Raw genomic sequence first — 18393 nt, 5'->3', positions numbered from 1 at the left:
TATTAATTTGAATGTTCTATTCCTGTATCTAGTATATTCTAATCTTTTAGACATATCATTTGGACAACTCCTCCATTCTTTATACAATTTATCTTTATGAATGATACAATTCTTTATATCTTTAGTTAACCACGGACACGAATCTATTGTTTTATTTCTAATTTTAATTGATCTTACATTTTTATTATAAATAGTTTCAAATATTTTACACATTTTTTATACATTAATAAAGGACATTGAAATGTTACCAACTCCGACCAGTCTATGTTCTTTAATTTATTTATTTATTTATTTAATCCTTTATTGCACAAATATAAAAATAAGTGTACAAAGGGTGGACTTAATGCTACAAGCATTTTCTACCAGTCAACCCACAGGAGGTGCAAGAAAATTTTATTATAAGGTGTGCAAAAAGAAAACTACAAAATTAAAAACAAGTCACTTAATAATAATTACCAAATATAATATAAAATACGTAACTATATATAAGTTATGAATATATAAATAAACATAATATAAATAATATATACCTATATATATATATATATAAAAACTATAATATATATTATTATATAAATATTAATATTATATAACAATAATTAATTTAGAGGTTCAGGAAAGAGCTATCAACTAACTATCTTACTAAGGTAGTGAGTTCGAGTAAGACGCTTAAAAACGTTGCGAGACGGAGCTTTCCTAATGGAATCAGGGAGATCGTTCCATAGACGCACAGCCGTGACCGCGAAAGAGTCAGACATAAAACCAGAGTGGAAGGAGGGTAGGGCTAAAATTGAATTATGAGAAGAACGTAAGTCTCTGGTATGAGTGTCAGATAGAAATTGGAACATAGACTTTAGATAAGGTGGGGTATTGGGCTCGTGGAGGATAGAGAAGAGAAGACAAAGGATACGCAGGTTCCTACGGTCACGGATGGGGAGCCATTTCAATTGAGCGCGGTACTGTGAAACGTGATCATATTTACGCAGCCCAAAAACGAAACGAATGCACGTGTTCAATAAGCGTTCAAGCTTATTGAGCAAAGCTTCAGTTAGGTCCAGATAGCACACATCCGCATAGTCTAAAATGGGAAGAAGAAGAGAATTAACAAGGGCAAGTTTAGTGTGCTGGGGAAGGAAATTTTTTAAGCGAAGCAAGGAGTGGAGTGATGCGTAAATTTTACGGGATACTTTGTTAAGTTGCTGATCCCAACTTAGGTTTTGATCAATGATCAGGCCAAGATCATTCACAGTTGCAGAAAAAGGTACAACACGACCATCAAATTTGACTGGTGGCACCGCAGCATAGTCGAGACCCGATAACAGCCTTGAACCACCCACAATGATGGCTTGACACTTACTAGGGTTAACGGAGATGCCAAAGCTACGAGACCACCTTAATATCTCCTCGAGATCACTATTGACCCTAGCAATGCCAGCATCTAAATCGTCTAATTTGACCTGGTTGTAGATCTGCAGGTCATCGGCATACAAGTGGTAGGAACATAGAAGATTTGAGGTGACTAAATTAATAAAGGTTGAAAAAAGTAGAGGAGAGAGGATGCCGCCTTGAGGAACACCAGCAGACAAGTCAGCCCAGTCTGATATATCAGAAGGACCGCAACGTATTGCCTGTTGGCGACCACGAAGATATGAAGAAAACCAGCTAACAGCGGGATCGGAGATCTTGTGACATCGAAGAACGGCAAGCAACAGGTCGTGGTCTACGACATTGAACGCATTGCTAAAGTCCACCAGGACCAGTACTGTTACCCGCCGATCCTCCATGGCACATCTGATGTCTTCAGTCACCTTAAGCAAGGCTGTGGTGGTACTGTGTCCAGAACGAAATCCAGATTGGAATGGGTTCAGGAGACCACCATTTGAGAGAAACATAGTCAGCTGACGATGCACAATAGACTCTAGGATTTTGGATAAGAAGGGTAGTATGGAGATAGGACGGTACTCGTTGGGAGCGGTGGGTGCTGGGACTTTTGGCAGAGGAAGGACGTAGGCTTTGAGCCAAAGGTTAGGAAATTGGCCTGAGGAAAGGGAAAAGTTAACAATATGGGTTATAGCGGGGAGTAGGATGTCAAGAAGGGTTGTGATCATAAAACGTCCTATGTTATCATGTCCCACAGCCTTGGATTTCAGCGAAAGAATGATCTTTTTGACCTCGTCCCGAGTTGCTGGTGCGAAATTAAAGGAGTCAATGTCTGGCGTGGGAATTGTAAAATTCTTAATATTATCTAAAGATAACCTTTTGATATCAGGATCAAGTAATGAAACTGAAGTGAAGTGGAGGTTGAGATCGTTGATATCAAAGGGAATACGTGTATCCTGGTTAGGAGGTTTGCCCACGCCAAGAGTCCTGAGGAATTTCCAGGTACCTGCAGGCGAAGAGAGTTCAATTTGTTCAAATATGAATCGGCGTTTGGCGTTCCTACACAGCTTGTTGCACCGATTCCTTGCAGCTCTACAAGCGGACCAATTTTCATCGGTACGGTCTTTTTTAAAACGACGAAATAAACGGTCGCGATGTGCCATAGCCTTGCGGACAGTGTCAGTGATCCATGGCGAGGGACGGTGTTTTAATCTAACCGGTCGGACTGGGGCATGCTTATCAAAGATGCTTATCACATTGGAGCATAAGAAAGCGACCTTATCATCAATGCTAGGTAGGTCCTGCATATCACTCCATTGGATAGACGAAGCATCTTGTCTGAGCTTCTCCACATCCATCTTCGCAAAATTTCTTTGTAACAATACCACTGGTTTCGTTTTTGGGGTGCGTATTAAATATGAACAGAAGATGAGATCATGCCGAGAGAAACCGGGGGCAAGATGTTGGCCATGATTAACGACTTACGAATTTAAGTCTTGCTTTATAGAAAAGTTATCAAATATTTGTTTTATCTTTTTTTCTTTATGTTTAATTGTATTTATTGAAAAGCCTATGTTTACATGATGATGGTCGGAGGTACCACACTTAACAATGTTTGATTTATAGTTAAACAATTTGTTTTGTCGTAGCAAAATATGATCTAGACATGATACAATGAGTCGAGAATCCCTAATTTCCTCTCGGGTCACTCCAAATATAGTATTTAAGAGTCCACAATCGCTAAGAGTGTCTTCATACAACATTGTGTCGGTATTTTGTTTTACAAGCGTATTTATGTTTATGTCACCGATGATCACAAGGTCACGGTCACGCGGGACCGAGTTCACTGCACTTTCTAGCTCACGCACAAACACAGGCACTTTAGACTGGGCTAACACAGACGTAGGGGGCCGGTATACGGCCAGCAGCTGCAAGCGGGCCCCGCGCACCTGCACGGCGCCCCCCAGCGCCTCGCACGACGTGAAGAAGGTGGGCTCCCGCTGGAACACGTGCTCCTTCTGGACATACATCAGTATGCCACCGCCTCTCCTGGTCTCCCGGCATGACGCGAACATCTCGAACCCCGGCAATTGATACATCGATACCATGTCGTCTTTTAAATTAATTTCGGTGAAGATAAGTACGTCTAGATACGATAAGGCGTCTCTTAGTTGAGCTATTGTCTCGTTAAAGTTTTTCTTGAGAGATCTCACATTTAAATGTGCAATGTTGACATTTATAATTTTGTCATCAGATAAGCAATCTATCCATTGTTTTGGACTTTCATAGGTTTTGGTATATTTTTCCTTTAAATAATCGTCTTGTGCATTGAATTTGAGTGGTTACAGGTCACACATTTAGGTATGCGCTAAAAGTAAGACTGACATTAAATATAACATAAGCAGGTACTCAGGGTTTGGCGAGAGCTTCGAGGTCTGCTCGGGTAGTGATGTGCATCGTTTTCGAATCATCACCTTTTTTACACAGGATACGCCCTTTCTTCACCCATATATATTTGAATATCCCTCGTAGGCTTTGCTTCGTGTTCCAAAGCAGCTCTCGATTGTACCTAGTGAGATCTTCATTCACGTAGATAGGTGTATCGGGCTCCTCCGGAAACAAGACCTTGTTGGTGCGGAGGAGGCCTCGCTTGCCCATCCAGAAGTCCCGGGCCGCCTCCTGTCGCAGGCGCACGACGATGGGCGGCGGGCGGCGGCCGGGCACGGCGCGCCCCACGCGCCAGGCGGACTCCACATCTTTAATGTCTACTCCCAGTTGCATTGCTATCTTCCCTATTGTCTCCTTTATATTTTCATTTTCTTTTAATACAACGCCAACTATTTCGATGTTTTTATTTTTGTCCTTTTGTTCTATGGCTTGAACTCTTTGTTCTAAGGCCTGGGTGAGTTTTTCAAAGTGTTTACATCTATTAGTAATATCATCTATAATATTTTGTTGTTTTTTCATTGCAGTAAGTATTTCATTTTGCTTCAACAACATCTCATCATACTTTTCTGCGTAAAAACCGGTATCCTCCTTGATCTTGAACACTACCTCCATTTTTTTGTTTAAAGCGTGCAGCAGCGACTCGACCGTTAAATTTTTAAGATCGAGATCCAGAAATACCTTTGGAGTTGGGCTTGTGACAGGATTTTCAGGCATACAATTTTCACATACACCACGGCTGACCTTGATGCATGTCTTGTGATACACCTTTAGGCACTTTTTACATTTAAATTGCCCATCTTTGGAAGGCATATTTTTGCAACACTTCACACACTTATTAGGAGTGCTTGACATAATGCTAGTCCAGATAAACTACCGGAACTACTTTTATGTACACTAGATTAGTAGTTTCAAATGTTCAGGTGTTTTTTTTATTTATTTTGGCAACGGTTAACTTAATTAGCTAAGGTATAACGTAGTGCCGCGGCGAGCGCAACCAAACGACTGTGATAGGTGATAGGTACATAAACATTTATAAAATTTTGAATATTTGTTTATTAGCCCTAATATATTGTCATATATCAATATGGTGCAGTTCCAATAATCGTACATACATACCGAACATTATGTACTTAACGAATAGACAATCTTTTTTTGAAATTGATTAAAAAGGTTTATTATTATCCCTGAATTTAGTAGGAAGTGATGCCATGCTAAAGAATAAAATAAAGCAATTAAAATTAATTCGATTCATTGGTCGTGAGTCGTGATCCTACTTCATATTATAAATGCGAAAGTTTGTAAGTGTATGTGTGTGTATGTATGTATGTAGGTATGTATGTGTGTATGTTTGATACTTCTTCACGTCAAAACGGCTGAACCGATTTTAATGAAATTTGGAATGGAGTTAGCTGACACCCTGGATTAACACATATCTTACTTTTTATCGTGGAATTCCCACGGGAAAACTTATTAAGGCGAAGCGAAGCTCGCGGGAACAGCTATTATATTGAAATATTTGTTATTTTTGTATTAGTTTACTTGAGCAAGTAAATATTTAGATTTATGTTTTTGTATAAAAATATTAAGAAAAAATTATTGCCCAGAAATGGATCGCAATTTTTCCTTTTTTCGGTAAAGAACTTTTTTAGTAGCATCACTTATAAAATGTCAGAATTCTTTCCAATTAAAAATTAGAGTTAGATAGTAATTAGGTTACGTTCAGAAGGCCTAGCACGGGTCGCAAGACTAGACCGCGATGTGAGATAGTGAAATACTCTATATTCGTATACCAAAAAGAAATAAACAATAAAATTAACAAGTTATAACTTTGTCAGAGTACAAAAGGCGGTGTCATCACTTAAAGCGATCTCTGCTAGTCAACTTTTGGACGGATGGACTAAGAGATTGAGATACTCACAGTGATCTTGTTGAGGACCTTGTAGACGCCGCAGGTGAACGGCTCCTGCAGGTCCAGTGAGTAGCTGGCCGTATCGCCGTCCATCGTCGGGACGCATGGCTTGTAGTCTGGAAAAGAACGGGGAAAATATGACATACTAGCTGTTTCCGCGAAAGGTTTCACCCTGGGAATCCCGCGATAATAAGTAGCTTATATGTATTAATCCAAGGAGTCAGCTAACTCTATAAAAAAATTGGTTAAAATCGGTTCAGCCGTTTTGACGTGAAGAAGTAACAAACGTAACATCGCATTTATAATATTAGTAGGCCTCGCTAAATTAATACCCTAGTGTAAAAATCAAAGTTTTTCGGAAGTGCTCATTTTGTAAGTTACGTAAACATTTTTTTTAATGTATAAGTAAGCAAAAATGCAAAACCCTGTAGATTTCGATGATATAATCGTAGATACACATCATAAAATAGTAAGCACTTACAAAGGATTGTGTACAAAGCTACAAAGTAAAGTAAACAGTGCTATTTTAACGAATACAAAAGTATTCTAATCACAAAATACTACCTCCATTATACGCTGTTCGGAGCTACGGTAGCCCTATTCTGTAATAAATAGTATTATTTTTAGCCCTTTAAATAAAAATAAAATAAAATAAAATATTTTTAATTCACATAATAAAATCCATAGAGTGACATTGAGATTAAAATTAAATTAGAAATATCTTTAGGTAGCTCTATTATGTTTATAATTCTCTCTGCCACCCAAAGGTTGTGTGGTTGGTAGACATTTCTATACATAGGTACGCACTTCACACTTGGCCGGTTTTTTTATATTTTGATGCATATAAAGATAAATAAATAAATAAATATGTGGGAACATCTCACACACGGCCATCTGACCCCAAGCTAGGCAGAGCCTGTGTTATGGGTGTCGGACAACTCGGACAGCTGATATATCTACACATATACATAGATAGATACATCATTATTAAATAGATAAATGACAACCAGACACAAGGCCAACACAAGTGCTCATCACACGAATGTTTGCCTTGGGCGGGATTCGAACCCACGGCCTCAAGCTTTGGAAGCAGCTTCACTACCGCCTAAGCTACGGTGCCGTTTAAAGAGGATTGTAATTGTGACTATATTGTACAAAGTTCCCGATTTTTTTCGCTACGGGAAACGTTTTTCGTTGTGTGTACAATCTATTACTATACACGTATTATCACTACATATTTAATTGAAAACTCAGACGGTGCTCAACATAATTATATATTATAGCTGATCCCGCAACCTTCGCTTCGCCTTAAAAAGTTTTCCCGTGGGAATTCCGGGATAAAAAATAGTCTATGTTCTTTCCCACGGTCTAGAATATCTGTATACCAAATTTCATTCAAATCCGTTCAGTAGTTTTGGCGTGAAAGCGTAACAGACAGACAGACAGATAGTCACAGTTACTTTCGCATTTATAATATGAGTTAGGATTATGTTTACCAAAATACCATTCTTATCACGTGATTATTATTTTTTCTGTTATAAAGCTACAGTAAAACTATAAAGTCCTGAAAACGGAAGTGGATTCTATCTAATTAATACAGACCGTATTTACTTAATCGATGTATTATGTTTATTAAAGGTCAAATCCGTCAAAAAGCCATAACCAAACGGTATTTTATTTTTAAAATGTATGTAAAATGTAACTGATAATGATAAAAAGTCTTTGCAAAATCGCTCTCTTTATTGTCAGAACTTTATAGTTCGACTGTAGTGTCCAACTATTCTGAGTAAGTGAATAGGGCGGCCGCGAATTACTCGCTATTCGCTAAATGGCCGCGGGGCTATTCCACTAATTGCTTTAACAAAGCCGAAAGGATTGGTTTACTCAGGGCAATGCCCGCTAAGCTTTTGTAAGTTCATAATAAATAGCTACCTACCTAATATTTTGTGTACTCGTAATAGCTCTGTGGTGCCACTCTTGAAAGGCAATGTATTGCGTCTGTCTTGCGTTCGCTACATTTAAAAAATCATAACTACTCTTCAGATGCGATTTTACAAAAAGTAAAAATACTAATATGATCAGCTAGGTCATGCCTATTTGGAGAACCTAGAAACAAGAAAATAATGCCTACAATTTAGAAGTTAACTTGCAAAAGGGCCAAAAAAGGCTTGTTCGGCCAAAATCTAAAATACAATGTACATTGTACATTGTACATTCTGGGTACTTGGGTCTCTGTGCTAGGTTCTAAAAAGGCCTAATCTTGATTAACGTTTATGTATTTTTACTTATTGTATTAGTTTATTTAATACCCATTATTATGTATAATTTAAATTTTAATAAATATTAAATAAATGACTTTTGTAAAATCATTATTAATCATTATTTTTATTTTTTAGTATAGGAAAACTTACAGCTAATTTATTTTACATAAGAATTTTAAAATAGTTAGGTATAGATAGCCAATTACAAGTTTTCACTTATATGTTACAGACAAGTAAAAATATAATTGCTCAAGTTAAACAGTGGTCACAAATTAATAAATAATGTTAATCATTACTTACTTATTTCAATAACAGAAGAGCTGAAATGCTCCGTTATACTATAATTAATTGATCTTACATGACTACAAAATAGATCCAAATCAAAACTTTCGGCTAACTTATTGAATCCGCTTGATGCTCTCAGGAGAAATGAATTTTGCCTATAGTTCGTGCCAGCAAATGGTACATCCTAACTAATATTATAAATGCGAAAGTAACTGTGTCTGTCGGTCTGTCTGCTGTCTGTTACTCTTTCACGCCAAAACTAATGAACGGATTTGAATGAAGGTATACAGATGGCCTAGACCCTGAGAAAGAACATAGGCTACTTTTTATCCCGGAATTCCCGCGGGAAAACTTTTTAAGGCGAAGCGAAGCTCGCGGGTACAGCTAGTATACATATAATAGGGCTGAGTTACGCAAGTTCCTGCGGGGTATTGACAGATGCAGCATTTGAAGTAGCTGCGGGCAGTCAATTTTGCTCTGAGCTATCTTTACTAAGGGTGAATTCGTCCAAACATCTCGTTACACGAGAATAACTATACCGGAATAAAATGTATACGCGAGTAAATATCTGGGAAAAGTATATTTGCATTCTACCAAGTTATACCATGATTAATTGAATGAACGAGGAACGAAACTGTAATGCAACTAAAATAAAAATAGGTGCGTTTTCAAAGCATGCAATAGAAATGACATGCCAACTTAGTTTGAATGGATTATAAGAGTATGAAATTATTTATGTTTTAATAAGGTTTTAATATTTGAATCGCTGTTGTTATTTTGAGAATTTGCCTTTTAACGTGCTTTTGTTTAAAGTTAAATCAGCGGCTTTTCGTCTAATACTTAGAGGAAGCAAATGTAATTTATTACAGTTAAACTCATAGCTATTTTTAGGTAATTTAAATTTAAACTTAGGATATCGGACGAATTTACGTTGCACTGATTCAATTTTGGAAATATACACGTCGTATCTCGGATTCCAAACTTGAGAGGCATACTCAAGTATACTTCTGACTAAAGAGTAGTACAATACCTTAATAGGTTTCATTGACTTGAACTGCTTACAAGATCTAATAAGGAATCCAAGTGACTTATAAGATTTAACAGAAGTTATGATTTTTTAATGTGAGAACGCAAGACAGACGCAATACATTGCCTTTCAAGAGTAGGGGGGCGGTACTAAGTAATTAAGTTAAGGTGAGCTTTTGGTATGAATTTCATAGCGAGGATGATAAATTTGATAACTATTTGTAATTATAGAAGTCGGTTTAATTCGATGTGGTGTTAATTAAAATGCCTCGTGAATGGTGTTATAAGTTTGTGGGTGTATCTGTCAGTTACTGAAAACTAAGCTTAAAGTAGTGGAGGACTTATTAAAGTGTTTCATTAAGACTTTTAGGAAATCCTAACTAATATTATAAATGTGAAAGTAACTGTGTCTGTCTGTTTGTCTGTCTGTCTGTCTGTCTGTCTGTTACTCTTTCACGCCAAAACTACTGAACGGATTTGAATGAAATTTGGTATACATACGGTCTAGACCCTGGGAAAGAACATAGGCTACTTTTTATCCCGGAATTCCCACGGGAAAACTTTTTAAGGCGAAGCGAAGCGCGCGGGAACAGCTAGTAGGTACGATATAAGTATGAATGAAGATGTCTATCGATATGTAGTACCTACGGGGTGTCCCAAAAGTCATCGTAATAATTATCTCTTTCATTATCATGACACAAAAAATATTCCAGTAAGAATTTTAATAAAGAAGTTAAAATCCTAACTAATATTATAAATGCGAAAGTAACTGTGTCTGTCTGTCTGTCTGTTACTCTTTCACGCCAAAACTACTGAACGGATTTGAATGAAATTTGGTATACATATGGTCTAGACCCTGGGAAGAACATAGGCTACTTTTTATCCCGGAATTCCCACGGGAAACCTTTTTAAGGCGAAGCGAAGCGCGCGGGGACATCTAGTAGTAAAATAAAAAAGTTTTCACTATAATAATATTATTATAGAGTCGTTAGTAAAGCTTTCAGCTATTTTCACAATATCGCAGCTTCTGCGCAATATTCACAGCTTTTAAGCTCTTAAACTTAGTTACTAAGAGCTTTTAGTGAAACTTTCATTTGTATTACCTAGTATGTATGTATGTAACCTAGATTCACTTAGTGTTTAAACATTAAACAGACGTAAAGTAGGTAAAATTTGTTTTACGTAAGTATAGAAAAGCTTTACTAATGTTAGGTCTTATTTAGTTGTACAATTTCATGAAATTACACTTTTTAGTCAAAGTCAAAGTCAAATATTTTTATTGATCGTAAAAATATAGGGCCTTACCACAAAAACTTAGACAGTGTTTAACAGATGTTTACCGCTGTCAAACGCCTACAAAATCTGTCAAATTTCGTTTTAAACACTTGTTAAACAGTGTTTAAAGTTTTTTGTGGTAGCACAGATAAAATTTTCTGATGAACGTCAATTTTTACAAACCACTCTCCGTTCGGATAAGGGGGGGCTCTTTCTGTCTAAGGAGAAGAACGGAGGCAAGAAACTCCTGAGCCATCTTTAAAAAAAAACACTTCAAACTAGTTGGTATACAATACTTATAAGCTTAATAATAATAATAAAAAAAATGCCATGCATTAACGTCCTCTAAGTAATCATCAATTTTATAATAAGCTTTTTTACAGAGTTTCTCTTTAATGTAACACTTAAACTTATTCTCTGGCATTTGAGTAACTTCTGTTGGAAGCTTATTATAAAATATAATATAGTTTATTATTTAAGTACCGAAGATTTACCGTATATTTTCTAGTGCTACTTGCAGAAACATATTAAATCTAGATTTAGTGTCAAATCTCGGTTTAAGAAACGTCAGTCCATATAAAATTTGACACTAAATCGAGATTTAACACTAAATCTAGATTTAATATCTTGGTGCAAGTGGCCCCTAATGTAATAAGGTATCTGTCTGTATTCAACTTTAATTTCAATTTAAGTTTCATGACGATTCGTCTTCCGATGGTCTTCCGCCTAGGCCCAAACTATATATTTTTTTATTTGGCTCACTGAAGTGAGCTTAATTCTTGCAATTTTAAAAATTTACAGCTTAACTACCTCTCAGTGAATAAGCCCTACTAGAAGTGAGCACAACATGCGTACAAATAATAATTAAGTAGTTACATTACAAAAGTGAAGTCAATGCAATCCCAATAACTTAATATCTAGAATTATTACAGGTACAGTACATATAATAATAAATATAATAAATAATAAATATGTAGGGACATCTCACACACGGCCATCCGACCCCAAGCTAGGCAGAACCTGTGTTATGGGTGTCGGACAGCTGATATATCTACATAAATACATAGATAGATAGATAGATACTAAATATAAATATCAACACCCAAGACCCGAGTACAAATATCTGTCTTTAAACAAATATCTGCCCCAGCCGGGAATCGAACCCGGGACCTTTCGGCATAGCAGTCAGGGCCACTAACCACTACGCCATTCGGTCGTCATAAGTATACCTACTTAATACCTACTTTATTTGTATATAAAAACACGGACATAATTTCTTAAAATTTAACCCAACACATAATGTACAAATGGCTGTACTGTTTTATCGCTTCAAGCGATTTCTTCCAGACAACCTTTGTGGTGGATATTTATTATATCTAATGCTAGTGTACGGCAGAGAGATTTTCTCACACTCGTTGATAATCACTATAATAAATTTTATCACTTCTCTCGTGATATACCACTGTATATCACGAGAGAAGTGATAAAATTTATATAGTGATATCACTGATATCACATTACAATAGCACTACACACTACACACGCACTCACGCCTTGTACTAATGTACTCCCTTGCGGGGTAGGCAGAGGTGCATTTCTGCACCCACTTTTCGCCAGAGCGGGGCGGGCCTATTACCATTTTACGGGCACATCCAAGACCCGAGAACAAATATCTGTGTTTAAACAAATATCTGCCCCAGCCGGGAATCGAACCCGGGACCATCGGCTCAGTAGTCAGGGTCACTAACCACTACGCCATTCGGTCGTCATTACAATAGCAATAATGATATAATTCAATCAGGTCTAAGCTAATTGGATCTCAGTAGGTAATAATCTACTATGATGTAAATTTATGTTTAGGAATTCGAGATGTATAGCTGAATGCAGGGGTTCCCAACCATAACGATATTCTAATAACCTAACCTAACCAACGTTATAAGCCCCTGACATTCAAAACTAAAAGTTGCATAACTTTTGAATGGCTAAAGTAGATAAAAAAAAAATAATAACAATTAAATAATAATAAAATATTATTCACAATATTGGGTGACCTTATGACCTTAAAAAACAAAACGAATATCGTTTCAGCCGTTTAGGAGCTACATATGCTACCACAGACATAAATACACAGATACATAGACATGTTAATATATAATAATAATAATAATATTATCTTTATTTCCAGACCATAGGTCCAATAAAAAATGTACATCACAAAAAATAATATTAAAAATAATAATACAATAATACAACAAAAGATTAATAATAATAATACAATAAAAATTAAATTAAATTAAAAACAAGCACTCGGACACAAACTAGCAACGGAATGACATTATATTTAAACTTATAACACCCCATTTTTTCCTTTGTAGGATAAAAATAGTTAATTTTTCTAGTTGTTTTGTGACCATATTCAATTTGACATGTCAATGCTTGCCAGACTATCATTAATCTACCTACCTATCTACAAAATTATTATTAACTTAGGTATTCAGCCCGCGGGCGGGAAAAGGTTGGGAGCCCCCGCCGTAACAGTATCGGATTAATGACATAAACTCTCACACTATTGTAAATAGAATGGAGACAGAAAATGTTGGAATCCGGCAAAACTAACTTTGTAAGAGAAACAAGTGCCAACAAGATAAAATATAGCTATGACCAAAAAAAAGAAATCGAAAATCGGTACAGCCGTTTGGGTACTCTAGGTGTCACAGACAGATACACAGAAACGTTAAACTTATAACACCACTTTTTGCCTCGGGGGTTAAAACCCACACATTAACTGGCAAACTACACTCAACGTACATACATATATACCGCCGTTAAGCCACACATGGGAGTCAATTTACGCACACCCTGTATAGTAATGGATGACGAGGCGGAATAGACACGCTAGACTGACGCCTGAATGGCTGCGGTTGGAAACACTCTGTATATTAGTTTGAGAAGTTTCTTGATGAGTTAAGTGAAATGGCGGTGAGTTTAGATACACTCACGGGCAATGAAAAGGTTCCACTGAGAAAAACACCAAATTGCTCTTTAACGGAAAAGCTAGCTAGATGATGTCTTCTGCAACATTGAAGTACATTTAACAGAGCATCAGGATATGACCAACGAATTACGATAATGTTTTGTACAAATGTTTGAAAAAATTTGGGTCGTTCGGTGTCGGCATTTTGTGAGTGGAACTATTTCATTGCCCGTGAGTGTAGATTTAGTTGCTAGTTAGAAGGATAGAGAAAAAAGATAAGGTAAGTACTTACTTATAATTATACTTAATAAGTTTCTATAAAAGTAAGCGTATCAGTATCGTACCTCCGTATCGGATCAAATCGATGTTTTTTAAATGTATAGAGATACAGCGTCGGCAAGGCCGATGAAGTGGTGGTACTTGTGTGAATTTAAATAAATCGATTCCTCAAGATCTACTGATGTTTACTGTAAACTATCACTCGGCAGAGTGTAATGGCTGGTTTACACGGGCTTCGTAGCTAAGCGCTTAGTACTTGTCATTGTCACTAATACTAAGTCCTGTGTGTAAACGCGCTGGTTAGTGCTTAGTATTAGTGTTTGTGAATAGTGCAAGTAAATAGAGATCGATCCTATTTACTAAGCGACAAGTCGATGACAATAATAATAAGTTCTTTATTTACAGGTAAGACCCATTAAAATACATATACAATAGTAAAATTAAATTAAATTATATATTCTAAGGCCACCCTTTATATGACCTATTCTGTTCAAATGTAATAACAAACATATTAAATTGATGACAAGTACTAAGCGCTTAGCTACGAAGCCCGTGTAAACCAGCCATTATGGTGGGAGGTGGACACACATATCTTTTGATGACTATACAAAGTTCATATCAAGTCTAACTTTCGTCAGTTGCCATTGTGTCTATTCCGTTCTATTCTCATGGTGAAGAAACGAGTTTTTCTCCAGTATTGTCTCCTAGTGATCAGATTGATTAGTGTGGGATGTCTAGTTGACTTACTTTCACTGTTTAGTGTATGAAACATTGTTGACTTCATTGAATGGAGGTTGTATATCAGTTGAATTATGATACTTGGAGTAGAATAAACATTTTCACTCGCAACGTACCGTTATTCCGTTAAGATGATTCCTGTGCCATTTCATAAGCAGGTAACTTTCCGAATTACGCAGAAATGATGATGACGATGATGATGATGATGATGACTATTGCGAAATCTGTCTTAATTTTAATTAGGTACAGTAAGGGGCAGATAAACCTGATCCCCCTCTGAAGCATTGTTAGTATGAGAGGGGGGTCAGGTTTCTTTGCACTTGACCGTACATTTTATTGCATACGACTCATACAATAAGTCGATAGTCCTATAACTTTTCTATGGTATAATAGGATATCTCTAAAACCGCAAAATTTAATACCTACGTCTTTATAATGTCAGACGAATCTTAGCTGAAACGAGGTATACAATATAAGCTAAAAAAAAAGCTATATAAAATATAAGCTAATAAGCTCCAATTTCACCATAGTCGGTTAGATCGTACACCTGGTAAAGGTTGATCAATTATACGTCATCTCCATATTAAATTCTTGACAGGTGTCAAAATCAAAAGTCAAGCAATAATCCCTGGTTATGCTCTAACCCACTTTAGCGAAATTGGCACTTAGTGCGGAATACTCTGAATTAAACTACTTACGTCACATTTAATAAACACATAATTGTTCAGAACAGAACCATAGACAAGCAATTATTACTGGCAACATTGTATAAAACCTAAGAAAAAGACTTCCGGTTGCCACCGCGCTTGGCGTCCACGTACTTTGTATCTTTATTAAGTTTGTGTTCAATAAAACCTATATACAGTCCACTAAACCTTTCTCTGTGTGTTCATTGAACCAGCGGTCACAACGGGTTTATCAGTAAAAGTACTCACATTTCATCTTATCCAGGTATGTCATTTTCCTGTCTCCGTCCATGGGCACTGTCACCTTCATCATATTCGGGGAGCATTCCACTCGCGAGGGGGTACCTGAAAGTTTCAGAAAATAACATTAATACATAGAATTTATGTCATAGATTATAACAAAATGGTCTATACCTCATTCGGGGAAACGACGTAGTACTAAGAATATACGAAAGCATATGATTGGTCATAGATAAGACGCTAAGGCGCGTTTACACTGTAGGTCATAATTAGTCTGTCGTTGCTCTCTGTACCGTTCGGACGTCTCCCGTGTATCCTCTCGCTCTCATCCTCGTCAAAAATGGACCACAACTTTGAAAATTTTAATGAATCATTTATTATAAATGTAAATGATAGGAGTGATGAGTCGTCAGAAAGATATTAATAAAAAATATTATATAATCAACGTTTAAAACGCCCGACATTCAACACAATAAGTGGCATAACTTTTGCGACTTCGATAAGATAATTATGAATAAAGACACTCGGGGTAACAATATCTATGACCCAAAAAAAACAAATAAAAAATCGGTTCAGCCGTTTAGGAACATACAAACAGATGAAACATACAAATTTACCTCAGCCTTCCTCATCCCAGTTGAAAACCAGCCCTATGGCCTTATTGTCCACAACACATGCTGAGTTGATACCTTTTTGACGCTCTGAACAATCTGTTGAGTTGTTATTTGTTTAGTTATAAGTAAGTACAACTACGAGTATGTATATCTGTCTTTGTGATTTTTTGTGTATGTAAGAAAGTGGATCAAATAAACGCTTTATCTATCTATCTGTTTTGTATATTTTCGGTATTTTTTGTTGTTGTATTTTTGTCTTTTACACTTTTAGTTAACTAAGCTCGTCGCATCGGTCCAGCGGGCTTTAGGGCGTCCCACGCTAAGACTCTCAAACAAGGAAGAGTAAACTCCACGATAATTAGACAAGTTTTTCTCAAGACATAATTATAAGTTTCATCCTCCTACTTACACGGGCGCGGTGGGTACAGTTCGGTTCACGAAAGATGACTGATAATGTTGCGAATAATGTAACTTATAATTCAAGTAATTGTAATACTTACCTATTATCTATTTACCAAAAGTCATAGACCTAAAAATATTCTTATTACGATTGTAACTATATGTAGTAATATTAGTACCTATATATAACGCATTAGCCTCTCTGTGTATTTTTCTTAATTGATAACGACTGTGTAGCATTAATACTAACTTAGTGGTTAAAATATGCTAGTAAAATGTATTAGAAAACTAAGATTTATTATGATAAATAAACTACAAAAAAAAAGTATCTGCTGATGGCCAACCGAAACAAACCGAGCACAGCTTTTATGTAGTCATTACATAAGTACATGCTAAAATACCGAATGGAATTAATTTCATAGGTACTTACAAAAATACATTATGTTCAGAACAACATTCCCCGAAAAACATAAGCACTGTAACGTAGTTTCTCGTTATCTATCTGTCATTACATCATGATGAGAGCTTAACACATTACCTACAATTTATACAACCAACAAAGGCGTAAAATGCACTCACAAAACTGGTCATCTTACGTGAACCGCACTGTATTACCGAAAGCTGCACGCTACCACACCCGGCAGACCGTGTCAGGCAACGAACCCGGGACCTCGACGTCCATGTACTGAGATACACTTCATGCATTTAAAATTATGGTCAAGGAAGTCATTTTCAAAGTTTTTAACCGACTTCGGAAAACAGGAGGAGGTTTTGTCTGTGAGTAAAGCGTGCGTAAAGTTTTCCTGTACCTCCTGTAGGTTGGCTGGTAGAAAATGCTCTTAGCATTAAGCCCACCTTTTCTACATTTATATTTGTGCAATAAAGAATTAAATAAATAAATAAAGCGCGTGAATTTAGAAAAATCGGTTTAGCTTTTCTTAAAGCTATCATTATAGCCCGTATTCGTTCACTGCTAGACATAGGCCTCTCCCAAGGAGCGCCAAAACTCTATGTCACTAGTCAGAACTGCATTCATTCGCAAAGACAATTTTTGTGCGTGTTTATAATAAAAAAATATATTTAAAAAAAAAACTACAGATGTAATGAGTTAATGGTTTAATTACAAAATTAATATTTTTGCTAGTAATTAGGTCATGGGTTAAAACCTAGTTTTAAAATAAATTCAAATAAAAAGACACAAACATTTTTTTATTTTTTTTTATTTTTAACACTTTATTGTACACAGAAATATAAATAGATAACAATTGAAAACACACAGTAAAAGCATACAATGGCGGGCTTATTGCCAAAAAGCAATTGTTTACCTTTTGCAGTTTAGGCACGTATAGCGCCTCTAAAATACTCCTCGAGTTATAAAAGGAGACACAATGATTGTATGTTGGGCATCTTACAGCCAATTTTCATAAGTTGCCTTTGTAATTTCGGTTTATTTTGTTCAAAACTTTTTCTCTCCACCTCTTATTTACGTATCTGCCTTTGAGTAAAGTTTTCTGTTCGAAAATTGTGTACCTACTAGATTTTAATATTTATAAGTAGAACAGGTAAGTATAGCCTGGTATTCATTTAAAATGGGTGCTCAGATTCATTAATAATATAATATAAACACTCACACCTTGTACTAATGTACTCAGGGGTAGGCAGAGGTGCATTGCTGCACCCACTTTTCGCCAGTGTTTATGTTAGTCCCAATGTAATAGGGGGCGGTCCTATTGCCCTGTCTATATCTGTGTTTAAACAAATATCTGCCCCGGCCGGGAATCGAACCCGGAACCTTCGGCACAAGAGTCAGCGTTGATAACCGCTGCGCCATCCGGTCGTCCAGATACATTATTTATCCAATATTTGAAAGGCGCGCATT

At 36.4% G+C, this 18393-nt stretch overlaps 1 protein-coding gene across 1 annotated transcript in view; it reads right to left on the bottom strand.

The window, feature by feature from the left end:
* Positions 1 to 18393, bottom strand: part of LOC105398625 — a 66759-nt gene that overhangs the window by 14092 nt on the left and 34274 nt on the right. Inside the window, exons 3-4 of the mRNA XM_048626346.1 lie at positions 15511 to 15606; positions 5747 to 5853 (exon numbers count right to left, since the gene is read on the bottom strand). Coding sequence (XP_048482303.1) covers positions 5747 to 5853; positions 15511 to 15606 — 203 coding nt within the window. The remainder of the gene's footprint in view (positions 1 to 5746; positions 5854 to 15510; positions 15607 to 18393) is intronic.

The sequence above is a fragment of the Plutella xylostella genome, chromosome 2, assembly GCF_932276165.1.
Source record: "Plutella xylostella chromosome 2, ilPluXylo3.1, whole genome shotgun sequence".
In the NCBI taxonomy this organism is placed as follows: Eukaryota; Metazoa; Arthropoda; class Insecta; order Lepidoptera; family Plutellidae; genus Plutella; species Plutella xylostella.
Note: the sequence above shows the minus strand (reverse complement) of the source record. Positions and strands in the feature narration are given on the sequence as shown.